The sequence below is a fragment of the Debaryomyces hansenii genome (assembly GCF_000006445.2).
Source record: "Debaryomyces hansenii CBS767 chromosome E complete sequence".
NCBI lineage: Eukaryota > Fungi > Ascomycota > Pichiomycetes > Serinales > Debaryomycetaceae > Debaryomyces > Debaryomyces hansenii.
The window spans coordinates 1,306,736-1,333,267 of NC_006047.2; the positions used below are offsets into that span (position 1 = coordinate 1,306,736).

At 35.9% G+C, this 26,532-nt stretch overlaps 13 protein-coding genes and 2 non-coding genes across 15 annotated transcripts; 5 read left to right on the forward strand and 10 right to left on the reverse strand. All coding sequences in view use genetic code 12, as the record gives it.

Annotated features, from left to right (window-relative positions):
- Positions 1-323: 323 nt before the first annotated feature.
- Positions 324-2,780, reverse strand: DEHA2E16082g (DEHA2E16082p; the record flags this gene model as incomplete). The annotated part of the gene is made up of 1 exon (XM_460002.1): positions 324-2,780. The coding sequence occupies one exon, from the start codon at positions 2,778-2,780 to the stop codon at positions 324-326; it is 2,457 nt and encodes an 818-aa protein (XP_460002.2).
- A 785-nt stretch (positions 2,781-3,565) lies between these two features.
- Positions 3,566-5,794, reverse strand: DEHA2E16104g (DEHA2E16104p; the record flags this gene model as incomplete). Its single annotated transcript, XM_460003.1, has 1 exon — positions 3,566-5,794. One exon carries the CDS (start codon positions 5,792-5,794, stop codon positions 3,566-3,568), a length of 2,229 nt encoding a protein of 742 aa, XP_460003.1.
- Positions 5,795-6,182: 388 nt separating this feature from the next.
- Positions 6,183-6,593, reverse strand: DEHA2E16126g (DEHA2E16126p; the record flags this gene model as incomplete). Its single annotated transcript, XM_460004.1, has 1 exon — positions 6,183-6,593. The coding sequence occupies one exon, from the start codon at positions 6,591-6,593 to the stop codon at positions 6,183-6,185; it is 411 nt and encodes a 136-aa protein (XP_460004.1).
- Positions 6,594-6,793: 200 nt separating this feature from the next.
- Positions 6,794-6,866, reverse strand: DEHA2E16148r. The gene has a single exon. It is a non-coding gene; the product is annotated as a tRNA-Thr (tRNA).
- A 128-nt stretch (positions 6,867-6,994) lies between these two features.
- On the reverse strand, positions 6,995-8,104 carry DEHA2E16170g (DEHA2E16170p; the record flags this gene model as incomplete). Its single annotated transcript, XM_460005.1, has 1 exon — positions 6,995-8,104. The coding sequence occupies one exon, from the start codon at positions 8,102-8,104 to the stop codon at positions 6,995-6,997; it is 1,110 nt and encodes a 369-aa protein (XP_460005.2).
- Positions 8,105-8,621: 517 nt separating this feature from the next.
- On the reverse strand, positions 8,622-8,693 carry DEHA2E16192r. The gene has a single exon. It is a non-coding gene; the product is annotated as a tRNA-His (tRNA).
- A 144-nt stretch (positions 8,694-8,837) lies between these two features.
- DEHA2E16214g (DEHA2E16214p) lies at positions 8,838-10,256 on the forward strand (the record flags this gene model as incomplete). Its single annotated transcript, XM_460006.1, has 1 exon — positions 8,838-10,256. One exon carries the CDS (start codon positions 8,838-8,840, stop codon positions 10,254-10,256), a length of 1,419 nt encoding a protein of 472 aa, XP_460006.2.
- Positions 10,257-10,412: 156 nt separating this feature from the next.
- DEHA2E16236g (DEHA2E16236p) lies at positions 10,413-11,699 on the forward strand (the record flags this gene model as incomplete). Its single annotated transcript, XM_460007.1, has 1 exon — positions 10,413-11,699. One exon carries the CDS (start codon positions 10,413-10,415, stop codon positions 11,697-11,699), a length of 1,287 nt encoding a protein of 428 aa, XP_460007.2.
- A 207-nt stretch (positions 11,700-11,906) lies between these two features.
- DEHA2E16258g (DEHA2E16258p) lies at positions 11,907-13,817 on the forward strand (the record flags this gene model as incomplete). Its single annotated transcript, XM_460008.1, has 1 exon — positions 11,907-13,817. The coding sequence occupies one exon, from the start codon at positions 11,907-11,909 to the stop codon at positions 13,815-13,817; it is 1,911 nt and encodes a 636-aa protein (XP_460008.1).
- Positions 13,818-13,943: 126 nt separating this feature from the next.
- DEHA2E16280g (DEHA2E16280p) lies at positions 13,944-16,559 on the reverse strand (the record flags this gene model as incomplete). Its single annotated transcript, XM_460009.1, has 1 exon — positions 13,944-16,559. One exon carries the CDS (start codon positions 16,557-16,559, stop codon positions 13,944-13,946), a length of 2,616 nt encoding a protein of 871 aa, XP_460009.2.
- A 641-nt stretch (positions 16,560-17,200) lies between these two features.
- Positions 17,201-19,390, reverse strand: DEHA2E16302g (DEHA2E16302p; the record flags this gene model as incomplete). The annotated part of the gene is made up of 1 exon (XM_460010.1): positions 17,201-19,390. One exon carries the CDS (start codon positions 19,388-19,390, stop codon positions 17,201-17,203), a length of 2,190 nt encoding a protein of 729 aa, XP_460010.2.
- A 152-nt stretch (positions 19,391-19,542) lies between these two features.
- DEHA2E16324g (DEHA2E16324p) lies at positions 19,543-20,898 on the forward strand (the record flags this gene model as incomplete). The annotated part of the gene is made up of 1 exon (XM_460011.1): positions 19,543-20,898. One exon carries the CDS (start codon positions 19,543-19,545, stop codon positions 20,896-20,898), a length of 1,356 nt encoding a protein of 451 aa, XP_460011.2.
- Positions 20,899-20,951: 53 nt separating this feature from the next.
- On the reverse strand, positions 20,952-21,746 carry DEHA2E16346g (DEHA2E16346p; the record flags this gene model as incomplete). Its single annotated transcript, XM_460012.1, has 1 exon — positions 20,952-21,746. The coding sequence occupies one exon, from the start codon at positions 21,744-21,746 to the stop codon at positions 20,952-20,954; it is 795 nt and encodes a 264-aa protein (XP_460012.1).
- Positions 21,747-22,665: 919 nt separating this feature from the next.
- DEHA2E16368g (DEHA2E16368p) lies at positions 22,666-23,316 on the forward strand (the record flags this gene model as incomplete). The annotated part of the gene is made up of 1 exon (XM_460013.2): positions 22,666-23,316. One exon carries the CDS (start codon positions 22,666-22,668, stop codon positions 23,314-23,316), a length of 651 nt encoding a protein of 216 aa, XP_460013.2.
- Positions 23,317-23,612: 296 nt separating this feature from the next.
- On the reverse strand, positions 23,613-26,516 carry DEHA2E16390g (DEHA2E16390p; the record flags this gene model as incomplete). Its single annotated transcript, XM_460014.1, has 1 exon — positions 23,613-26,516. One exon carries the CDS (start codon positions 26,514-26,516, stop codon positions 23,613-23,615), a length of 2,904 nt encoding a protein of 967 aa, XP_460014.1.
- Between the last annotated feature and the right edge of the window lie 16 nt (positions 26,517-26,532).

The following is a 26,532-nucleotide window of genomic DNA, read 5'->3' on the forward strand; positions in this document are numbered from 1 at the left end:
ACCAACAATTTCTATTTCTTCACTTATGTCTTATATCTTATACCTAACGATATGATGAAATATCCAAAACCTTGGTGAATTTTTCTGTGGTACGCGTCTGATATCAACAAAAAAATATTCTGTCGTGATAATCCACAGTAAATGTTAAATAGTGCACTGAAAAAGCTAGGATATTTCAATGATGACTACTACAAAAAATTTTAAATAATCTAATATTAATGATATGTATAGAGATAAATCTGATTTACTTATAAATCCAAGAAATGAATAAGGGCCCACTAAAAATACAACTTGAAAAAAAATAATGAAATGTAAAAAAGCTCCTAAAAGTTCGGTATGTCTAAATGGAAGTATGGAGTATTGGTGCTTACGGCAGCAAAATATTGGTCATTTATACCCGATTCAATATCCTGTGTTTTAGAAGAAGTAGCAATGTTCACATAAGTAGTATCACTGACTAAACCATCCTCGCTGTACGAACCAAAACCAGCATTCATTAATCCCCTTCTAATCCAAGGAGATAAAATACCTGAAAAATGAAATTCAACTTCTCTATCAGCATATATATTCAAGGCTTTACGCAAATCAACTAAAGCCTGTATACTAGTTACATCAACTGAAGCAACGGTAGAAAAATCGAAATGAACAATCTTCAAGATTGGTCTGTTATCTTCTTGTGGGGTTTCTACCTTAGCATTCTTATTTTTAAAGAAAGGAATACTCCATTGTAATGGGCCTGGGTCATTCCAAGGTCTGGAACCGACATCGTTAGAGTTATATGGTTTGCCTCTTCTTGTTATGCGTTTTACCTCATCTGTAACTCTCTCTATTTGTGTCGAAGCGTTAGGATATGTGAATGCTTCAATTGGTTTATAAACAATAACTCCTGGTGGTGGAGGTCTGACTTGTAAGTCACTATTAATGTTTTCTTTGGTTAACGGAACCCACCTAGTGTGGAATCTAATATTTGGATTGTTGTCGAGTAATTTATGAGTAGATGGCAGAGTGGTGATTGCTTCCTTAGATTTAAATTTATTAGATGAGGTTGCCTGGTAATTGGATGTATTGCTCAAAACTTGATGGATTTCAATATCCTTTGAAACATCGGAAGATGAATTGTTATAATTGGCATCGCCGCTAATAGTTGAGGAGCTATCCGAGTTAGAATTATCGATAATTGGATTGATAACTTCAGCAACTTGAATTCTACCCAAAAAGAAACCTTGAGGTTTGGAAACACGGAATAACAAGACTGCTACAGAAGCACAAATTGCAAAGTAGACACCATTCTCAATAGATGAAAAGACAGTAATAATAACTGCAATCAAGAAAATCCCACAGTCTAAGGGACTAATTCTCCAAAAATTCCAAGTGACTTTGTAATTGGCAATCAAATCAGAAACTGCATGGATAATAACAGCTGACAATACCGCCTTAGGAATATAGTAGAAAGCACTCGTTAAACAGTATAAAGCTAACAAAACAACAGCACCTGTGAATATACCAGCCAAAGGTGTTCTGACACCACACTTGGCCTTTAAAGCAGATCTTGAGAATGAACCCGTGGCAGGATATGCATTAAAGAATGTACCAATTAAATTATTGACCCCAATAGCAATTAATTCTTGATCTGGCACAACCTTATAATCATTAACTCTACCGAATGATTTTGAAATGGCTATATGCTCTAATAATAAGATAATGGTAGAAACTGGAATCTCAGAAGCCATCAGGGAAATAATATTATCTGGAATTGTCATGACACCGACATGTTGCAATCCAGAAGGAACTTCACCGATAGTCTTGATCGGTGGTTTGAAATCCGAAGCTGGGCCGTCAAACGCAACCTTCTGAGGATGAACAATGCCCCAGGAAATTGCAGTAGCCACAATTAAAACGATGGCATTTCTTAAATTTTGTGAATAGAAAAACCAAAGCTTGTATCTTGGCCATCTTTTCATGGCAATTTCAGTCAGGAATTTCCAAACAAACAATATAAACAAACAAACCAAACCGAATGCTGCATCCACCGTAGTGTTTGGCAAGTTCTTTAATGTATCAATGACCACCATATATGAAGCACTTCTAGTATTGACCAACGAATTATATCCCATTAAGCCTGGAACTTGTCCAACAATAATACTGAAGGCTGATCCGGACATGAAACCCATGACCGCTGGAATGGAAATAAACTCCAAGATAAATCCTAATCTTAAAATACCAATACCAGTAGCGATACCACCACAAATTAAGGACAAAAATGTCGCTATTTCCGCAGGGTCATATTTATCTTCGCCTACTTTCGCTTGAACATTCTGTATCACCTTACCCACTTGCATCGACATGACAGCAACTGGTCCAATAGAAACATCTTTTGAGGTGGCAAAGAAGGAATATATGAAGACACCAACGAATGATGAATACAACCCGTATTCAGCTGACAAACCCGCTAACTGGGCATATGACATCGATTGTGGAACTAAAACAACACCAACAGTGATACCTGCAATGAGATCACCGTAGAGCCATTTTCTATTATAATGCAATATCCATTGAGCAATTGGAAATAATGAAATGAAATAGTTTGTTGCCTTTTGTAATGGACTACCAAATACCTCTTGGCCCCAGTCCACAACTGTCACTTCTCTTTCATTATACAGAGGCACTAAAACATTGCTATTCTTTATTTCGTATTCGTCGTTAGCGTAGTCGAAATCATGTTCTTGTGCTTCAGGTTGGAACTCCTGTATTTCTGGTACCTGTGATTCATGAACCGACATTACTAATGCAATCTGTAATACAAATGATATATGCAATAAAACCTAGTCAAACCAAATGCAAAAAGGACTGTCTTACTCTTTATAACACTTTGAAATCTAATCTTCGAAGATATTTGCAATAAAATTTTCCAATTCGTTATTTGAAATCACTTCATAGACGTAGGTGTGGCTATTCAGCAACTACTTACTTAGCTGCAATTTTTTCACGGTACTACTGTGGAAATCCACAGTTGTTCGAAGTCACGTGCCATGTCAATCAGATTTTATCATACCTAACCAAAGTCTAATTTGTTGAATTCTGCTATAATCTTCGAGGACATTAACTACATCAATAGTATCTACAATACGGGTTATTCTTCGGTTGAAATCGTTTAATGTGAATGGGCCAGAGCAATTTATTATTGGAGGGTCTTCTATCTGATGGAATAGAACAGAAATCTGTTGATGCGATTGCAACCATTCACGTGAAAAAACATGAAATGTGCTAAGAATGATTACGTAATACTTCTCTCTGAATCATCATGATACTAAATCCACAATTTGAGATAAACTTCGAAGTATGGGCGCCACGAAGGTCTCGTAATTCTATTAGCCTGCCACATGCATGCAAGGCTGTAGCATTTGCTCTTGTAGAGACGTAAATTTCCATAGTGATAAGTCGTATATATTTCGTAATCGTGTGTATGAATAGCAAATATATTGAGGAGATACTCTATAGAGATCATACATAAAATATGTGACAAAAAGGGTAATCCAGATAGGCTGGAAGAACCACTTTAATGAATCTAATTAATCTTTAATGATTTTAAGTTTTCCTGTTCGACTAAATCCACCATGTTTCTGAATTCTTGTTGCTTGAAACATTGCTCTAAGAAAATCTTGTATTTGGCATTCAACAACCTACGGTCAGGGTGATTCTCCTTAGAAGGTAAAATTACTCTACCAGGGCCAGTCATCTTTTCCATAATTTTCCATAACTTATCGCCAGGTTGTGCTTCACCGGTCGACTTCTTCTTATCGAGGGTTGATAATGGCTTCAAACCTAACTTGTTCAATTTTTGAGATAAACCTTGTTGAACATTTTGCTTCGAGCCAAATGATAAGGTTTGTTCTTCTTCTGAATCATCTTCATCTTCTGAGAGTGCCTTTGCCGGTTTTTGTGAAGCTTGGTTAAAGTAATCAACGCCTTCTTCCTGGGTTGGTTCCAAGTGTTGACTGCCTGGGTTGGCATTAGCATAAGCTAAAGCTGCTATGTTTGCCGTCGATGCTGTAGCAGTTGGCGCCGTGTAAGGAGATGGAGGACCGCCACCACCAGTTAAATTACTTTGTGACTTTTGAGTGGATAAGACCGAAGACCTTCTCGACTTACCTCTTGTAGCAATATGTTCACGAACTGCATCTTCAGATGCGACAGCACCTAATAATGCAGAACCAAAAACAACGGCAGCATCAATGTAACGAGGAATGATAATTGCCAAGCCAGTACAATCAGCCAATAATCTCATCAATAAACCGTTACGACATTGACCACCACTCATAAAAATACAACTAATTTCATGACCGGATTTCTTCATTTCTTCAACAATTTGTCTAGTCTGTTGAGCGATAAATTCACAGGCACCGAAATATTGAATGGCCAAATCATTGACTGATGTATCCATCGATTGACCGATAATTGAAGCCTTCATTTTTGGATCTGCAATTGGTGATCTATTACCATGGAAATCACCATAGAAAAACATATGCTTAGCCAAACTGACGACTGATCTACTATCATTTTCACTAACCAAGTTTTCTAAAGTTGAATTCAAATAGTCAAACTTAGAAATATTCGAGGCATCTGCTAAGTGTGCCAATTCTGAATGGGCAGGGTGATTTGACAAAACATGAGCCAACAATGCACCGGTACATGATTGTCCACCTTCAGCCAACCAGTATCCAGGAGCCATAACATCTTTATAAGGACCCCAAACACCTTGAACAAAGCATGGTTCCTTAGTCATGGCAATATGACAAGTTGATGTACCAGCAACAGCTGCTAATCTACCACATGAAGTTGCTATTGAGGTTTCACCTTCTTCGTGTAAATGTGGTACATCAACCTTTGCGGCAACAGTACCAATCCAACCCGCATAAGCATCGATAACACCACTACCAACAACACATTCGGTGGTTAAGCCTAGTTCTTCTGCAGCTTTAGTACTCAATTTTCCAACAACATCACCAGCACTCAAATAAGTACCATTCTTGTCTGGAACACCTCCTAATCTACGGAAGTTATCTTCGACCAATTCATCCAAATCAAGGGAATGTAAAAATTCCTCGGACCAACCCGTAGTAGAGCTATCAACTCCTAATGGAACGAATCCTTGCTTACAGACAACAGAACAGAATGATCTGGCCTCAGAACCTGTAGCCTTATGGGTCAAAAAATCTGCCAAATCGTAGAATTTGCAATCCTCGATTCCTCCAGGTAAGTTGTGTTTCAACCACTTCATCTTTGGCAACTCCATCTCAATGGACATTTGCCCCCCAACGTACTTCAAGCACTTGTCTCCGGTGGCATTGATAGTGTCGGTTTCTTCAACGGCCCTATGGTCCATCCATAAAATGATGTTCTCCTTGTGGTCACTGAAATCTGGACCAACACCGACTGGCTGGTCTGTCGACTCGCGAATCGCAACCAACGAACATGTAGCATCAAAACCTATACCGAAAACCTCGCTTGGATCCACTCCGGACTCCCTGATACAGTTTTTGACACAGTAGCAAATCGAGTTCCAGATCTCTGTCGACGATTGAGTGATATAGTTAGGCTTCAATTCGTGTCTAGTGATTGGTCTTTCACTCAATCCAAGAATTATACCATTGGTATCAATAATACACGCTCTGGCTGACCCGGTACCAACATCAACCCCGACGTAGTAAACATCTGGTTGTGGTGGCGGTTGATTGAAAAAGACCGATGATTTACGGGATGCAAGACTAGTGTGAGACTTTGATTGTGGTGGCATTTTAATTTACTATTACTTTAAATCTGTATTAAACAACGAATTCTAATTATCTTAACCAATTGTTGAAAATGAAAAGATTTACGTGGTTATTCTGATATTTTATATAACTATTTTTATCTTACCGGTAATTTGATCATCGCTAAGCAATTATAACGTATCAAGCGTTGGCAGTATTGCTTCAGAGGGGGGTGCATATTCTGCATACAATCGATCAATCTCATTTCACTAAATTTCATTATATTTAATAGGCCTCGACCTTGATATTAAAATACATATACTATACAAGGGTAGATTGTCAGTGCCAAGTGCAGTACAGACTCCCAAAACGGTGAACGTAGGAACTAATTTTGCAGTATCGGCCCTGACGAGTACAATGGGTACAGAGAATCTAGTTCTCAGCTGGAGGATATTTATCGACTGTATCCACCAAAAAGTCGAATTGTTCCGTATTTTCCACCGCCGATCTTATATGCGACGCTCCGATTCTTCTGACGCCTGCCTTTTTGGCTTCGATGATCGATGCTTCCACAAGATTGGCCATGAAAATTTCCAATGCTCTTCCTACAATCACCGGCGTAGCCTGGGCCACCTTACCTATATCTTCGTCTGACTGCATTATTTTCTTGATTCTGGCAGCAGGAAAGTGGGTTTTAATTTTCTCAAAACTTTCCAATATCACTGCTTGGGGTACCTTGCCGTCGTTAGTGGTGGTATCGCTGCCATTGGCTTCTTCCGGGGTTTCTATACCCGAAGAATTGGTCAACGATGGAGGATTAATAAGACTTTGTATATCTGACATAATATATTATGTAACAGGTAGTGTAATTTTTTTCTGTCCCTTTTGTAAAACTTGACGGAATTGATACGGTTTAAATATACGATGATAAAAACATCCGAATAGGTCGTGCGTGTTCAATTTGTCCTGGCGTGAAACAGGCCAACGAGCAGCCAGGTAAAACGCGCGCAATCTTCACAACAAAAAAAACAAAGAAAAAATGGTGCCTTCAGCCAGATTCGAACTGACGATCTCCTCATTACTAGTGAGGTGCCTTACCAACTTGGCCATAAAGGCGCACTTCTCTGTCGGTAGGATGGTCAAGTACTAAGAGACTACAGAGGAACGAATCCTGCAAAGTTAAAACTGGGTGGTGAACTAGCACCGGTTGTGGCATTATGCTCTATTAAAGAAGGGCGATAGATTCAATCTCTGTTTCGACTTGGAATCCATCTTCTATATAGTATTTCCGTTATCTTGTAGAGCTTGAATATATTATACAATTTTTCGTTGGCGCATGAATAGGATGAGTTAACAACCGCATCGAATTCTTCGGTCGTAGGACCATCAATAAATGTTAACACAAGGTTTTTTTTGACACCACCTATGACCCGCGATATAGAAGAGATACTGGACCAGTCGTGGTGGCTGTCCGACATTATTAGAATCGCATGTTCGGCGTGGCTGAAGGGAGGGCCCCTTTTGTAGAGCAACATATCGCAACCAAACTTTATTCCAGACCTCACACACCATCCCAAAGACCTGTAATGGTGGTAGACGACGTATTCGAGAATAAACGAGTTGTTTGGCGAAATGTCGCGTTCACAGCATTCAGAAAAGAGTTGTGAGAGCGACAAATCAATGTTGATGACATTGAGGGCGAAACGTAAGAAAAACACCTCAGTTTTCTGCAACTGCAAATATTCGAGGTCCAAGAGGGTGCCATCGTGAATGATGTTCTGGTCCTCGATCCTAAGGGCCTCTAACTGGGTCAACGCCTGGTTGTAGTTAGGGTTTTCGAGCCTCAGCACATTCAAACTTTGACGGACTTCTTCTAAGGTTTGTAACTCAGCATTCGAAATGTTGTTTTGTCGTTGCTTTAGCTCCAAATCCTGCAATTTGCTTCTTTCTGTCTTGAACTTCTTTCTCTCTTCTCTTCTCATTCTTGTAATCTCTTCACTCGTGATATCCAAGTCTTCATCGAGGTTCAATCTCCTGTTGGTCCTAGTCTTCCATGACGGATCTGATCTAGACAATGTTCCTTTGCCAAAAAAACCTTGTTTCCACAAGTTTCGCATATCCTCCTCATCATTAACTTTAAACACCCCATCTTCATAGTCTACCTTGAATGGTTTGGTACGCAATTGAGGTACTGTTCTGGCCTGTATACTCAAATACTGATATGCAAAATATATCCACGACACTGGATTATGCGGATATATCTGAGGTAACCTCCCATACTCATCGGTAGATAATATTATGGGCAAAGCATTGGCATATATTTGATTGTTATTTACTCTGTTTCGTTTTCCCATTTCTATTCCTGTTAGTAAACATCATTCGTATTAATTTGGCATTAACCTTGGAGATGAACATTATATGTATCAGATACCGTTGTAGTCTATTGAGAAATCATGTGCTCACATCGATCCGAAGAACTTAAAGACACTGTAATCAGGTTATCATCATAAAATAATAATGTTCAACATGTAAACTGGTGCAAACATACTATTTCGATTTTATTCAAATAAATGGGCAGTAACCAGACTATTCCATCATTGATTAAAATCTATAAGAAATTGGTCCCATAAAAAATTTCATAACTGTTTTGAAAGTAAAATTTTTTTGGATTATAAACTAAATTCTACAACGTCCGGGTAATAGTATTGTTTTCTTTAGGGCTAATTCAATTGTTCCGTTATTAACAAAACAAATGCATACTCTATATGGATACTCTATAGAGTCTACATTAGTTGGGAGGTCATAGTATGACAATTAAATGAAAGAAAGCAACTAACTAGAGTGAATTGATTTCCATAAATGCAAAAAAAATGCCGGTCCCAGGAATCGAACTTGGGTTTCATCGGCCACAACGATGTGTACTGACCACTATACTAGACCGGCTCTTTCATGTGTTTTGGATTTGGAAGCAGTAGTCATTAGTAGTACTGTGAATATATCTTTGGTTCTTAAACGACTGTCTTTTATAATCAGTATGAAATCCTTATCTCTTGGTAGTAGAAATAGCTCTAACCAAGTAATGATAAAATGCACGATAAATCATTTCATTGCCAGAAATGTAATGGAAGGGTCAAACTTGATCCCTCATTAATGAAGCTAAATCTGGCTCAGGTCAATCTATTAGTGAATAAAAATAATAATGAAACTTACAATGATGATGATATGGTAAAACTTGATCCAGCAGACTTTATACCTAAGGATAGATTAGCCTTGTATGACGAAGTTAATAATGACGTGCAAACGCCTATTCATTATAAAAATTTGATTGACAATAATGAGCACGACATAGAGAGTAGTTTTAATTCCAATATATTTGGAATGCACAACACTGAAGATAACGAGAATGAAAAAGATTCTTCACAAGAAAACGATGACGATCATTATATCATTATATCATCTAGAATTAATACGTTAAAGAAGGTATTTGGAATTCTTTCTTCAAATCAAGAAATTGATCACCCTTTATGCATTGATTGTTCCAATTTATTACTAGCAAACTTTAAATTGAAATTCGATCAAAATCAAAGAGAGAAAGAATACTACATGTCATTTTTAAGAAAATTAAAGGAAAAGGATAGCAATGAAATAAACAATAATGAATTAGATTCAAAATTTGATGAGTCTATAGATGGCTTTGAACAGCTATCCCTGCAAGAACTAGAGAAATTGCAAAAACTCAAACAACTCGAAGAACATAAAAGCGAACTAGACAAGCAATTAAATGACTTGAAGGGTCAATTGAATAAGCTTAACGAAAATGAAATGAATGATGTTCTTAAATTAAGGAATAATTTACTGCTAGATTTGAAACTGAAATTAAACAAACTCGAGCAATCTAAATCATTGTACCAGTCACACTTGAACCATTTAGACAACCTAAGAAATTTGAATATATATAGTAAATTCTTTCAGATATCATTTGATGATAATGATACGTACGGTACCATCAATGGCTTTAGATTGGGTTACAAAGTTCCGTGGTCAGAAATTAACGCAGCTCTAGGTCAAATTGTACTCCTATTCATCTTTATAATTAGACGATTAGATTTCAAGTTGAAGAATTATAAATTGATACCAATGGGATCTCAGTCCCAAATAATTAAAATATCTAAGAATAATTCATCAACCGACCAACCTCACAAGACAATTCTCAATTTATACTCCACAAATGATTTCTCATTGGGAAAGCTATTTAATTTTAATAAATTAGATGTTGCCATGATTGCGTTACTAGATATTTTATCTCAGATAGAGTCTAAATTACTGGCTATTGATGAAGAGATGGAGTTACCTTATACAATATCTTCAAAACGTGATTCCATTGGTGGGAAGAGCATAAGAATCACGTCTAACACTGAATGGACCCTTGGATGTAAATTCTTACTCACTAATATTAATTGGATCTTAACATACACAAGTGTTCATACCAAACCTTCCGTTGTATAATAGTTTATATATGTTACATATAATTTTTTTTTAATCAAAAAGCATTTTATATATTTAATTGCGAAATCCAAAACTTTTCTGATTTCCTGATATTGCGAGAGAGGGTTGCAAATAACTTTTACTATTTTTATTTGAAGCAAATTGTAACAATTAAACATGTCCTCAAAGGTATATGGTTCAGAAGACAATGCAAACTTTGGGCTTGACCTTACTCCTGGGAACAAATGTTTACTGGCAAATGTTCCAGGAATAACACCAGACAAACTAAACAAAGAAAACTTAGAACAGTTATTGGGCAACTACACCCCAGTTATCACAGTATCATCATCTTCAGCGAGTGAATTAAGATCTTCAAAATTCATGAATCCTTTTAACGATACCAATTCTTCTGAACCAAGAAATTCCAAAATAATGAATAATGATGGGTTGCAAAGTTCGAACTCGTCAAATTTGCAGTATTTACTACCTCCTATTTCGTTCAACGATAACAATCGTAGTAAACACGAGAAGGAAGAACTAGAATCTTTTGATAAAAACAATCAATTATTTGTTCGTGGAATGAAATATGTCCTTCAATCTTCCAGAAATTTGCCTCAAAACAGCGACAATATCTTGGTTAGTTCTCCAATTACTCAAAACCAAGACGTGGTAATCGATAAGGACCTATTAACCTCAGAAGCCGACAACTATAATGACCATTTATATCCGTGGATTCCTAGACAAGAATTAGAAGGATGCGACTCATTCGTAGAAAGCACTCTAATAAGACAGCATGAAGAAACTAGCTCAGAAAGGCTTTCATTAATCCAAAAAGACAGACTTACACAAGAAACGGGTATACAAGACCCTGCTCCAGGCTATGAATTAGAATCCGATATACATGACATAAGTATTAAAAAAAAGAGACTAACGAGGAAAAGAAAACGCAGGAGTAATATCACGAAAACATTACCACTTACAATTCTGATTAAGCCTGAGCATCTCCGCAAGGAGATAAATAAACTGTTGAAAAAAAAGCCCGATAAGGAAATATATGACACGGCATTGTATTCTGGAGATTTGTTAGATCAGGACAATACGGAGCGTACTACCAAAGAGGATGATGAATATTTGCCAGCGTATAAGATAACGAGAAGTAAGAGTCGGAGAAACAGAATAAGCTTGAACAATTATTCTGACGTCAACGTTCACGATAAAAAGAAAAAAATAGGTCCCAGATCTAAGAGCGGTTGCTGGACATGCAGGGTCAGACATAAGGCTTGTCCCGAAGAAAGACCTATGTGTAGTCAATGTTCAAGATTGAACTTAGATTGCGACTATTCTTCCATAAGGCCAACATACATGGTTGATCCCATCTTGCAGGCAAACAAATTGAAAGAGATTAGAAATATCACTTTCAAGCAAAAGCGAAACAACTTCACTAAAGGAGGGATACACGGTTGAATGTTCTAGTTTGCTTCATATATTATAGGTGACAATGAGGCCCTACAAAAGCCTTGTAAGTTAAGTAACACGTGATATATATATATTTTTTTGTCGAGATTACAGACGTGAAGATCTACCGAAAATATAAAGAAAAGCGCCCTATATGGTTAGCAAATATAATCTAAAGGTTTTTATAATTTATGATTAACTATAACTAACAGGAGGATGTTATTTCTATATAGTTGCTTGATATTCGTCACCTATCTCTTAGGCATATCTGAGGCGTTTTACTTGCCCGGTGTTGCCCCAACAAATTATAAGAAGGGTGATACAATTCCATTATTAGTTAACCATTTGGCACCAACACTTCGTCATAGAACGAGCAATGGAAAGGGTAACATTGATATGAAAACATATATTTATTCTTATGATTATTATTATCCAAAATTCCATTTCTGTTCACCAGAAGGAGGTCCTAAAAAGCAATCAGAATCGTTAGGTTCAATTATATTTGGTGACAGAATTTTCAATTCTCCATTTGAAATAAACATGTTAGAAGAAACCAAATGTAAAACGTTATGTTCATCGCAATATTCCAGCACTGATGCTGTTTTTGTTAACAGAAATATTAGGGCTGGTTATAATTATAATTGGATTATCGATGGATTACCAGCTGCGCAACATGCTTATGATCATAATACGAACGACGAATTTTACGGTTCAGGGTTTTCCATAGGTGAAATTGATGATCAAGGAGGAGCACATTTATATAACCACTTTGACATTCATATTGAATACCACCAAAGAAGCGAAAACAATTATAGAGTCGTCGGTGTGACTGTTAACCCATTCTCATGGGATAGAAGTGGTATAACTGAAACAGATAATAAAGAAAAGATATGCTCGCCGGAATTGAAGAAGGTTTCTTTAAAGAAAGAACCCCAGACGAATGTAATGTTTACTTATTCAGTTTACTTCGAAGAATCTACAACCCCTTGGGCCACTAGATGGGATAAATACTTACATGTATATGATCCAAAGATTCAATGGTTTTCTTTGATTAATTTCTCATTGATTGTAATCATTTTAGGTATAATCATTGCACATATTTTAATGAGAACTTTAAAAAATGATATTGTCAAATATAATGAAGTTAACTTGGATGATGATATTTCCGATGAAAGTGGATGGAAGTTGGTTCATGCAGATGTGTTTAGACCTCCTCAACATAAATTATTATTGTCGGTCTTACTTGGTAGTGGTGTTCAAATCTTTTTAATGGCACTTACTACTATCATATTTGCGTTATTTGGTTTGTTGTCTCCGTCAAATAGAGGTGCATTATCGACGTTTATGTTCATTTTGTACATATTTCTCAGTATAATCTCTTCCTTTGTTTCAAGCTACCTTTATAGATTTTTTGGAGGTGAAAATTGGAAATTGAATACGATTTTAACGCCGACCTTGGTTCCAGGTGTTTTGTTTACTATTTTTCTTTTATTGAACTTTTTCTTGATTTATGCTGAATCTTCCGGTGCAATTCCTATTGGCACAATGTTTGCTATGACAACGATATGGTTTGTGATTTCAATTCCTTTATCGGTTGTTGGATCAATATTAGCGTCTAAGAAGTCCATGTTAGCTATACCTGTCAGAACTAATCAAATTCCTAGACAAATTCCTCAACAGCCATGGTACTTGAGAAATTTCCCGCTAATGATTATTTCAGGAATATTTCCATTCGGATCAATTGCAGTAGAAATGTATTTCATTTACTCCTCATTATGGTTCAACAAAATATTTTATATGTTTGGATTTTTATTCTTTTGCTTTATCTTAATGATGTTGACATCAGCGTTAATTTCAGTCTTAATGGTTTATTATACATTATGTTCTGAGAATTACAAATGGCACTGGAAATCCCTTTTTATTGGTGGAGGTTGTTCGATTTATGTCTTCTTACACTCATTGTTTTTGATAAGTGGGTACAAATTAGAAGGTGTATCGTCGATTGTATTGTACGTGGGTTATTCCGCCGTGACTTCTCTTTTGGTTTTCCTTTGCTGTGGTACTGTTGGATTCGTCAGTAGTTTATTTTTCGTCAGAAAAATTTATGCTCAAATCAAGATTGATTAATTTGATTAATCTTCTGCATTTGTATACATAGTACGAATGCTGGGCTTTATTAATTTAGGTCGCAAAAATAAATATTATTAAAGTACATAATGGCTATTTATATAGACAAATGATAATCCTCACGTATTAATACCAACCTTCATTATCTTCTTTATCAATAAAAGGCATGATAGAATTGACAAACTCGTTTTTCCATTGCATTATATCAGATTCTTTATTCAGTGCTTGGTTTGGCATGTTAAAATTCAAGTTGTAATATTCAATTTTATTCTTAATTAGATTCATGGAAAACTGTCCCAAGATAATCGAAGGATTGTATGACTTATTCAAATTACTGTTTAACAAATTGAATGCGATTGAAAGATCATTATTGATTTTGATCAATTTGTTGATAAGATCAGGATCATTGTTTAATTTGACTAAGCTATCAATTATCAATTTGCAAAGCTTAATCAATTTATACGATTGTCCAAACGAAATATTCAAAACAGGTGTGAATAATTCAGAATTATAATTGTTGCTGTTTGTACCAGGACTATTGGTGTTAGAATTTTGCGAACTTATCGTAGAAATATAGTTGGCTAAATTAATAATAGTTTGTGATAACTTTTTGACTGATTTGCATAACCGAAAATGATGCTCATGAATTGTATCATCAACTCTATCTTCAATAGACGTCGTATTCAAGACTTGATTAAGTTCATGTAAATATTCAATCAAATCATATTTATCTTTGTTGAAATTGATAAATAAAGATGCAAAATCTTGAGATTGTTGTAAATCAGCACCATAATTCCAATCATCTTTATTTCTCTTGAGAGTATACTTCAACGAATCATCTACAACCATTTCATCTCTCGTATTAATCAAACTACTCAAGAGTTTCGAAATCTTGAAATTGAGTATACCTTGATTATCAATACTCATAGGAATCAACTTGGCCAAATTATCATACAAGAAGTCTACCAATTTATTGTTATGGATAGTATTTTGGATTCCAAAACTTAGACAATGAAAATTATCCATTATCGATAAACAATAATAAAGTTTGGGCAAATATAACTTAATATCATCAGGGGCCAAGTCTTTGATATTGTTCTTGATTAATAGATTGAAATTCTCTAGAACTTTAAAGTCATTCAAAATTGATGATGTCAATGAAATACCCAATGAATATGTATCACCATTCAATAAAATAGAATAATTTATTAGGATCAATGATGAAAAAAATAAGATAAGAATATTATCATTTAACTTTATTCCAAAGTTATTAAATGGATATAATTGCAAAATTCGTAAGATTAGATTAATATTATCGTTGATATTCTGAAATTGGAAATTATTCAAATTTGTTAAGGAACTGTTGAACAATTCCACAATCACCTTAGTTTGATCATTAAGGACTAGGCCGTCTAAAATATTCACTATCAATTTTTGGTCAAATGGTAGGATCGGGAAATTATTATGGAATTTTGTATAGTATATGGATAAGTTTTGCTCAATTGAATTATGAGGAACTTTGGAATATGTCTGGGGGGTACCATAGGTCGCACTTTGTGGTAAATTTGGACGATAGACAGGGGATATAGTAACATGTGGTGCTGTAGAATAATACATATTTTGTGGAGGTGGAGCTTGTTGATCGTGGGGAGACATTATCACTTGTTGATGTGGATGGGGTTGTTGGGATAATACCAAGTTTTTGTTCATCCTGCCATTTAGACTTGATAATGAACTAATCGAGTTTCTAGGTGACAATGATTGAGACGATTGCCTTGATTGTTTAAACGACCTGATAGAATAAAAATCATCATCGCTATCAGATATCCCCATATCGCTTGAAATTGAGTTCGACGTTTTCAAAGAAGGCAACCTTGATCTTGAACCATTTGAAGAATTTGACGAAACAGAATCAACGGATAATTTACGATTATGTATGGAATTGAATGAATTGCTATTATTATTATTATTATTAGCATTATTGTTACCAGGCATCTCGTAAGGAACCTTCCAAAACGGACCTTGGATTGGGGGACTGTGGGTAGCATGGTAATTATTAGAAGGCGTGTTTGAGGTAGTAGTTGAAGTTGATATTTGTTGGTCGACTGGTGGGGGATTCAAAATCCCGTTCAATGGTGAGGATGGGTTCGATCCTTGCTCAATGTTCTTCACCGATGCTACAGCAGGAGGTAAGACGTTAATCTTTGGTTGAGCATAAGCCCCAATTAATGGTGGCAAAATAATAGGTGAGCCAGATTGAGCAGTTCCAGACGTAACAATCGTAGAAGTGGCTGTCGGTGGGGAGGTAGTAGTAGCTCCCGTTACTGAATTTCTCTGCAAAGAGTTAGGGTACGGTAATGGCTGGTTCTTGGTTTCCAACGTAAATGACTTCTTTCTCGTGCTCGAAGTGCTTTCCAACTTGTCTTCCAAATCCCGAATGTAACCTTTGGATGGGCCTCTCTTTAAGGGCACCCTCGAAAAAGTACACTTTTCGCCGTTCTTCACACAATTGTTGCATATCTTTGTCACTGTTTGCAACGATGAACTCAACTCCGCATCACACCTAATCTTCTTCCTTCTGCATGCATCACAAGCTCTCGAAACCTTTGACCGTTTCCGTGGCGCTGAACTATTCTCATTGGTATTTGTTATTTCCGGTCCCGTCTCTGTTGCTACAATCGTGTCAGACTTGTCCTTTGGTGACCTATCTCCATTTTCAGGAGATTCGTTAACTCCTGGCATTCTCTGACTATATGAAATAGATATTATATCGACCAAAAAAAAAAATTCAATAATTCCCCTAGTAGTTGTAAAATCTGAATTTTTCCAATTAAAAATAATACCTACTTGCTTCCGGGTTTTTTCAACTTATGGGAAGTTTTTTAAATTGTCTTACTGATATTAGTAACTATTATTGGCTTTTACTCCTTACCAATGGTTAACTTTATCACAACACCTTCTTTTTAGATGTGTAGGTTTCAACTATCTATAATATACTCAGATTCAATTGTCGGAAAAACCAATTTTGAAAAGGGCATTAATTATGTCCCTCCACAACACACAAAAAAAGTTTCCGGGGAAATTCTACGGCTTACATAATGCCTTGTGAGTTTTGGAAATGACCCGGGGCATTTCGGTGGAGGTAGAGGGGTGCAGTGAATTGTTCCGAAGAACCGAGCGAATTTATTATCATTTTGTTATATAAGCATACGACAAATAGTTTTCCACCCAAGGAGAGAGAAAGAGAGAGAGAGAGAGAGAGAGAGTAGTAGATAGAATGAAACAGAGTATGACCGTAGTAGAAGGTATATAAACTGGACTAGGCGAATGTATATTAGAAATTAAACAGGTCATGGACCTATATATGTATAAGTATGAGTTGGTTAAACCAAACACAACACGATATCCCACTCACGTACCATGTCCATCCAACTATGGGTTTCGCCGATCTCTCGCCGTTTCCACACCTCGTAAAGAAGTTGCTTACCTCTCCAGTAGTTGAAGTAGCCCATTTCTTTCGACGACCACAACAGTTTTATATCGCGATGCAACGTTACATCTATGGCGTCGCTGCCACACACCAAGAGGGCCCAAAAGGATGGCTTGAACTCGAACTCGGGAACCTGTCTGTTGATGGTGACTAATTCGCGTAGATGGGCGAGAGAATGTTGTATGTACCGCTGGTATTTGTCTGGAGTCGCATCTTGCACGAGGCGATAGAAATAAACCTTGAGTGCATTGTGAAATGCCATAATATAATGAAATAGCGCCTGGTGGAACCGCAGAATATACACACGCTCTATTTCCTTCAAAATTGGGTTGTACTTCTCGTTGTATAGTTTCCAATGCACGTTGACGTCCCACTCAGAGATCAATTGTTCTACGTCTGCACAGACTTTAAAGAAGTGCCTTGGAAACTCATTTCGAGCTCGGAAGATATTTTTATGGTTGGTTAAATCGACAGCTTTCTTGAAAAGCTTGATCAACGAACGCGGTATACCATACATGAGATATATGGAATCGGTATCAACCCCTGGTGTCGGAATCCACGGCTTTACAGGAAGGTCAGGGCCTAATTTTTTTCTCGCAGCTTCTATTAGATTATGACTTGCACCCAGCTCCTTGTAGTTTTCTTCATCAGCTGGATCAATTGAATACGTGAATACATTAATTGAATGAGTAGACTCGAAGAATACGCTTATGAGCCGAAATGTGCTGGTAAGATATTTTGATAAATCCAGTAGGGCATCTGTTTCTTTAAACTTGCTTTGTAATATGAATCCTCCAATTGCAAATAGTAATTCATAATTTTCAAATACACTGAAATAATTATCGGCCTGGATTTGCAATATAATACAGAGCAATAACAAATTTTCATACTCATTGGTGTTGTCATCCATGTTATTGTCGTATTCATCTAGATGATAATCAAGCAAAGTTATGCTCATCTTTCTCAATTCAATGCTTAACTTAAGATACTCGTTCATATGGTATGTTTCATTTTCGTTAATTACGTTATTCGATAGCCCGTTGGATATTTGAATTGCTGAAAGACTGAATGAAAGGTATACAATACCGAGCTTAATGTGATTCTTTAATTGAGACATATTGGCGTTTTCCTCTGGTTTCATTTTAATGTTCGTCCAAGATGCAAAATTCATGCAAACAAATTCACATATGATATTATTAATGAACGGCATAACTATGGTTTCCCAATAATTATTGGCATATTTTACTCTCACAAAAGATAAGGTTACTTCTTTAAACTTATTTAATAATTCTTTAAATAGACTTGTTAATTGTAAATCATTTGAAACAGGTAATTTGTAAAAGAGCCTTCCCAAAATACTCTGATCCGCAAGCCAATCATCTGAATCGATATTCGGAAAAAATTTAGGATACAATATATGCAACATATTCTGCTCATTCAACTTATAGTCTATTCCTTTAATGGCTAATGTTGTTAACTTAGCAGAGTCTAACAATTCATAATGAACCCAAGAATTATTATTCTTAGAAAAAATGGATCCTTCAATTTCATTACGCAGGTTATAATCGGTACCTTTGTTGCTATTGTGGTTATTATAAATTTCGTTATTACGATCAGAGTTTTCGCTATCGCTCTCATCGTTGTAATTGTTCTGCCATTCATAGGGTTCTTGACCCAGTAGCTTTTGTCTTTTCAAGCCTTCTATGCTGTATACGCTAAACGGTCCAACTCTGCAATTAGGACTTTTATTTTGTTGTGAAATGATCTCTAATTTGTTCAAACTATTACTCACTTCTTTAAACGTTTCATACAACAGCGAGTTTGAGAATTTAACAAAATCAATATTCCGTCTCTGAAATGTAGATTCTGAATTTCCATCGTTTTCCTCTGAACCAAGACAGATCAATGCATTATTATCCTTAGAAATAGTCAACGGATTTGACCATCCCAACTTGATATTATAACCAGCACAATCAATACCGGCCTTAATACATCTCTGACACTTCGGTCTCCGCAAATCACATTTAACCTTCCTAGATCTACAAGTCCAACAACCATCAAAGTTTCGACTCTTTCGTACCATATATTATGCGATTAATGTAATTCAATTCCACCTTTTCTTTTCTTGTATATCTATCAAAGCCTTATCTCGTCCTGAAAAATTAAAAAAAAGATCTACGGAATTTATCGCAAAATTTATCTCATGAGTTTTTTTCTTAACGGACAAGAGTATAAATGGTAGATAACTTCATTAACGTTGAAATCTCTGAGGAATTCGATCCGCAGATCCCAAGGATTTTATCTCATGAAAGGATATATTCAATTCAAGTTGGATACAAGTTATTCAAGTTAAGTGGTGCATCGTTATCGTCAGATGCCCCATCATATTTTACGAGATTCTTCTTACAAGAGGGAAATAATGATAAAGCTCTATTTATTGATAGAAATCCATTAACCTTTGAAAAGATATTTCAGCACCTACAAGGGTATCAAATAAACGTTGAGAATGAGTATGAATTTGTATATCTATTGCTGGATTGTTATTATTTTGGATTGAAAAGACTACAACAAATTTTAAAGGATGAAGATATATTTGCTACTATCGGTAGTAAGTCTTTCAAGATTTCAAAGAGTTTGTTAGTTAATAGTGGAAATTACCCAAATTTCTTCAGTATTAGTTACGAAAGCATGCTTACTGATAACTCAAAAATAATAGAACAAAAAAATATAATTAGACCCCCACCCCAAAAGCCGGCTACAGTTAATTCCAGATCCCCTGAACTTTTCAATGATCTATTAGAATTGTTACGGGGTAATTCTCTAGTTATCAAGAATGATGAACATAGGCACTTATTAATTAGAGAATGTAAATATTATCGCTTCCTAGAATTGGAACAAAGAATCATTAAGTACAAAGTAATTAATAACCCGTTTAATGATTTTGGAAATCAAGAGATTATAATAAGACTCAATGATCTACACATCAAAGGAATAATAAGTGACCCATCTATTAAAAATATGAATGGCAAATTTCCAATTCAATATCAACGACCCTTTATATCAAAAGAACCGAGGAGAACATTGATATTTCAATTAGATTCCAGCTATTCTGAAATCTCCAACAGGAAATATTCCGAAGTTAAGCTTATTTTAGTTAAAAAATTCAATATAATTATGGTTCAATTGACAAATTCAATGTGCCTAAAATTTGTACTGTTGTTCAGGGCAGTGGCGGATGAGTTTTTAGTAGAGGATTTAGATTCTGACATACCCTCAATTTGTATTTTTACAGATATTAGTGACTGTAAGACGGTAATCAATGGATTGGAAATGAAAAATAATTGGGTATCTGAAATGTTACAAAATATTGCGTCACCGTCTGAATCTGAAGAATTGACTAAAGATTCGATAAGTACAAAAAAAAGGAAACTATGTAATGAAATAAAAGGGGACAAAATCGAGTTTATAAAATTAACTGAGTCATTATGGAAAGTCTATTTAATGGGAAGGAAACTAAGCTTACAAGGAGTCTCTATCGAAGGTGTCACTGACGAAAAATCATTTAGAGAACGTAACTTCAGCTTTTTATAAATAAGATCTATTCCCATTATATTCAATATATAAAATAGAAATTCTAGACTAAGCTAAACCTCTAAGCCAACAAGTGACTTACGACGAATAGTATATTGCTCGTTGGCATAATAATATTCGTTAACAACCACTCTAAATTCGTCAGTCTCAGGATTATAATGATCTATTTCAAATGACGATAAATCTTTCACCACTATATCTGCACCCGATTCCCAAACCTTTTCAGGGTCATAGGTTGAACATATACCAACAATCATAGCTCCTGCACCTTTACCAGCCTTGATACCTGCAGGGGCATCTTCAAAAACGACAACCTTCTTATGGGGTGCATCATATCCTAGATTTTCTCTCGCCGATTGGTACCCTTGTGGATGAGGTTTTCCTTGCGCCACTTTTTCAGCTGTGATAAAACAATCAGGCTTCTCAATTGTTAATAATTTCAACCATTTAGAAGCCAATGGCAAAGTACCAGAGGTAATAATCGCCCATCTTTGATGCTTATTATCAGTTTGGGTTCGTGATATCTCATCGAATCTTTTAACTAGCTCAACAGCCCCTGGAATCGGCTTTGCATATTGACCGAATGATTCAGGAATCGACGCTTCCCATTCCGTAACTTGTTTTTCTACTGCATCGTCTGGTGACCACTTAGCAATGACATCGAAGGTTCTACAACCATGTGATGTTTTTATGATCTCATCAGCATCAACATGCGGTCTGGTTTCTGCAAACCCCCTCCAAAACTCAGAAATTGCTCCTGTAGAGTTGACTAATGTACCATCGCAGTCAAATAATGCTGCATTAACATAAAATACTGCTGGAATTTTATTAGCTGGTTTCAAAGACATGATAGAAAAATTACTTCAGTTCTCTTTAAAAAAGATTATGAATAATTCGTGCATTATATATATATACCCGTATTAAATACTTGATCATGTCTATATCATGGGACTTACCTGCGTAATTTAGGCCCCTTTGTTTCACGATAGCACTATTAATTGCTGCGAATTTACTATGATCGGACTACTGGAAGTTCGGAAGCCGAATATGAATTTGGCAGTGATTTGGTTATTACCCTGCATCCAATTACTGTTAATTAATTACCAGTGACCATATGTAGTATTCTGCTATGGAAATACAGGATACAGAGAATACGGAAAACTCGTTTCTTGCTTGCATTGTCCTTTGAGAAAATAAATTCCAGGAGTATTGTTAGGACTTTTGGGAACAGTGCTCCGTGATTTCGAGTCATACAAGTAGCAATTCAACCTCTTAATTATCGCCAATTGCTATGGAGTGATATAATTGACTTCGATACTGCAGTACTTATTGGAACGTTCCAGTACTACCTTGCTACTACAGTACTACATATAAATGCTATGAGCATAATAGAATCGGATAATTGAGCGACATATTCCTTAGAAGCTAGAATTTATGTTTACGTATTATTGCAGACTGATTTCAGTGAATATGAAGTCATTGAGTGTAAGGACATGGTACTTATGCGTGTAGAACATTCACTTAACCAGCAGCCAATTGATACATTTTCGATTAATTTTTTAAGATATAATTTATGGAACACCCACTGTAGGTCAATTAACACAAATCTATGTAGATCTATGTAAACGAAGGACATAAGTTTAGACGATAATACTAGCCATACTACAGTCGTAGGTCCTATGAGATTAGCAACATGTAAATAATGATAAACTGCAAACAGAGATTACATAATCCAGAAGCTTAGATAATTTACTCTATTCACGACAAATGATATTATCCAACAGATATCAACTAGACAATTATATCAATAAAGCAACTTATATAACGATGGCAGTTGGTAAGACACTCGTGTTAGCTTCCCTCTTAACCGTTGGAGGTTATATGTTATTTAATAATTCAGGGGAATCGTTCAATATAGGAGAGTTTTTAGAATCAACGTCTCCTTATATGTGGGCGAATTTAGGTATCGCTAGTTGCATTGGATTTTCAGTTGTTGGCGCTGCATGGGGTATTTTTATTACTGGGTCGTCTATTATCGGTGCAGGTGTCAAGGCTCCAAGGATTACGACTAAAAATTTAATTTCTATTATTTTCTGTGAAGTTGTGGCCATTTATGGATTGATTATGGCAATTGTTTTCTCATCCAAGTTAACTAACGTTCCGCAGACAGAATTATTTACGAAGGAAAACTTGTATACTGGGTACTCTTTGTTTTGGGCCGGTTTGACTGTTGGTATTTCCAATTTAATTTGTGGTTTAGCAGTTGGTGTGACTGGTTCCACAGCAGCTATAAGTGACGCCGCTGATTCATCGCTTTTCGTCAAGATTTTAGTTATTGAAATCTTTGGTTCTGTCTTAGGTTTATTCGGATTAATTGTTGGATTATTAATGGCTGGTAAAGCTTTAGAATTCCAATAAGAAGGTGACCATTCAACTAGAAAACGCACTATTCGAACCTTTTCATATTAGTCAAGTTTCCACAATATGAAAACATATTTACTTCATTTTACTACTTTTTTTTACCCACCTTCATCAATTAAAACTACTTCAAGATCCAACTAGCTTTTAGCATCATTATAATATAGAGATTTTTTACGCATACAAATGTAGTCAATGCAGTAACGTATTAGTATAATTTATTGAAAACGTATAAAATTAAAGAGTAAACAAATCTAACTTCAATATGTATTTCCGACTTTTGTTCACCTATTAAGTTAATTTTCAACTTCCATATATTCTGGATTTTTCTTTAAAATAACGACCCCTTCTAAAGAATTAGTTAAACTTATCCATTCATCAGTGTTCTCTAACTCTGCTCTTTCACCGTAATTTAATAATACAGGAGTAGATTGTGTGACCCAACCAGTAATAGTTTTTGGCTTACCTGCTTGACCAACAACATCAACAGCTTGACCGACCCTGACATTTACCTTTATAGGATTTAATGACTCATCAACCGTTACTAACATTCTTGGTTTAACAGCTGGTGTTAAGTAGTATAATAATTCGTGTGTTGTTTCAGAGTTAGAATCATTCAATATGAATGACTTAGGATCTAACAAAGCAACTGAAATAGTTAATAAAGAAGCTAATGAAACTTTGGACAATATCGATCTTTCTGTATTAAAGGGAGTTAAAGTTAAAGTACCTTTACCCAAATGTAATATACCCTGAGCAATTCTGACCATGAATAATGAATCAGCAGATTTAATGTAGTAAGAGGCCAATTGTCTTAACAATTGAGCTAATCTTGCATTATTTGTACCAGCTCCAACTAACCCCATAGCATAGATTGCGTTTTGAGCAACTTCTAAATCAGGATCATGGGAATAACGTGATAATGTATCAAATACTTTCATTTGTGGATACGAAGTCGACACGAGACCCATTGCAAGTGGAACTGCCCTACGAATTAATGGATTTCCGTAATGCATTAAATGTGAAAAATGACGGAAGGCCATATCCTGCCCAATATCTTCTCCCATAGCTATGCAAGCAAGACCTAGAACCGCAAACCCTTGGTACAATTCTTCATCTTCTTCGTCATCATCCTCTTCTGGAGTACTTTCTGATTTCTCCTCCTTCTTAGAATCCTTGTCATTAGCATCATTAGTCTTATCATTGGTGTCATTTGCAGTATCTTCCATTTCAACATCAGCACTTGGATCAGCTTTAACTTTCGCCTGACCTTCTTCATCTTCCTTCTTTAATTGATCTTCTTCACTTTCTTCCAATTTCTTTTCCTCAGCAAAATTATCCTTAGGTTTAGCCGTACACATTTGTAATAATGATTGAATTTGCAAAACATTACCAGTACCTGCATAAGCACAAATGTTAACTAAAACTTTCAAAGTTTTGCTGATTGGGTGATCGATAGCATCGATAGTTTCCAAAACATCTTCCACTTGTTCAGTCTTACCCATATATAACAAACCCAACCCTAATGACATGAACCTAATGAATTTATTGGTCAATTGGGTAAAATCTCTTTCTAATAAGGTTTGTAAAATTGTAGAAGTTATATCACCATGGCAAGTGCCAACAAAGACATGCCCTAAAGCTAAAGCAGCTAAACTTGACACCTCAATGGAGATATCTAAATCTGAAACTAAAGGCAATAATAAACTCAAAACCTCTTCATTTGAGGATCCCGCAAACGCAATACCTAACCCATTGATGGCAGATGTTTGAAAGATTTTCTTTGGGTCAGAAACATACTCTTGCAATAAAGCTAATGCTGCTTCAACGTCGTCATGAACATTAGCAGAAACTATACCTGTACCCAATAATGCACCTGCTTTGACTTCATCCTCTGAAGAATAAGTATATTTATCCAAATGTTGTAAACCATCATTGATATTCCATTGATGTATAGATCCCAATGATGCAGTGGTAGATATCATGCCATGTCCCTTGGTCTTATAAATCCACGATTTGTTATCTTCTTCTGTTTGGATTAATTTATCGCTACCATGACCTAAGTTAACAAATGAATTAACGAACGCAGAAGCTAAATTCTGCTTGGCAGAATCAATCGAACCTGAATTACCTAAACCAAATTTGGAATTTTCTAAATGTGACTTATAGATATCTTCTGGAACTTTTGCATCTAACAAATTTAATTCTTTAACAAGGTATCCGTAGTACTCGTGCAACTTGGTATTCGAAACACATTCTTGGACTTCATCATTGTCTCCGCCATACTTGAAACTAGAGTTTTGTTGGGATAAGATGAAACCTAATTGTTTATGCATCAACTCATCATCAGTCACTTCAAAAACTTGTCTCATTAATTTCTCATCATCCAATTTAATTGCCAATGTTAAAGCTTGTGTTAATTGATTATGGGATAAGTAGATGGCATACGCGGTGTTTAAGAAAGAAACATCATCTGGAGGTGCCAATAATGGTACACAGCTGACCATGTACAAGCATACTCTTGTGAAAGTATTTTCGTCAACGAATTGTGGCAATTTATCAATATTTTCAATTTCTAACAATAAATCAACTGCATCTGCTTCACCATTATGCTCCAAGAAAAAGGGAACAATTTGCATTGCTAATTTTATCAATCGGTTAATCAAATCCTCATCGGAACCTAGGTTTTCCTGATACGAAATACCAATTTCCAATGCTAAGTGACGCATATACTCGTGGCCCCAATCCACTATAGTATCACTTGAAGATAACAATCTGTATTTCAAAGAGTCATTCTTTCCATCGTCAGAATAGGTCATTGCCAAAACCGATAAGATATCGGCCAACTTGATAACAAGATCTGAATCACCTTTATAGTCACCGCACCATTTATCATACAAATCGGTCAATAATGGATAATGTGGTCTCAAAAACTTCAATGGTTTTGGAACAGCAGTCATAGATGTTGTGGAATCCTTAATAAAAGCTTTCAAGCTATTCAAGTATTCATTATACAATTCTACTTTTTGTGAAGGTTCGTTTAACCTTTCAACCAACATTTCCAACTCATCTTTCAAGTGCTGATCTTCCTCAGAAAGCTCCTCTTCCTTTGGTGGGTTTTGTTTTTTCGACAATTGAGGTTCTGGCTCCGAAGAAACAGAATCCTTCTTTACTGGTGCCTGATCTTTAGAGGGCGACATCTTTCCTATGTACTAA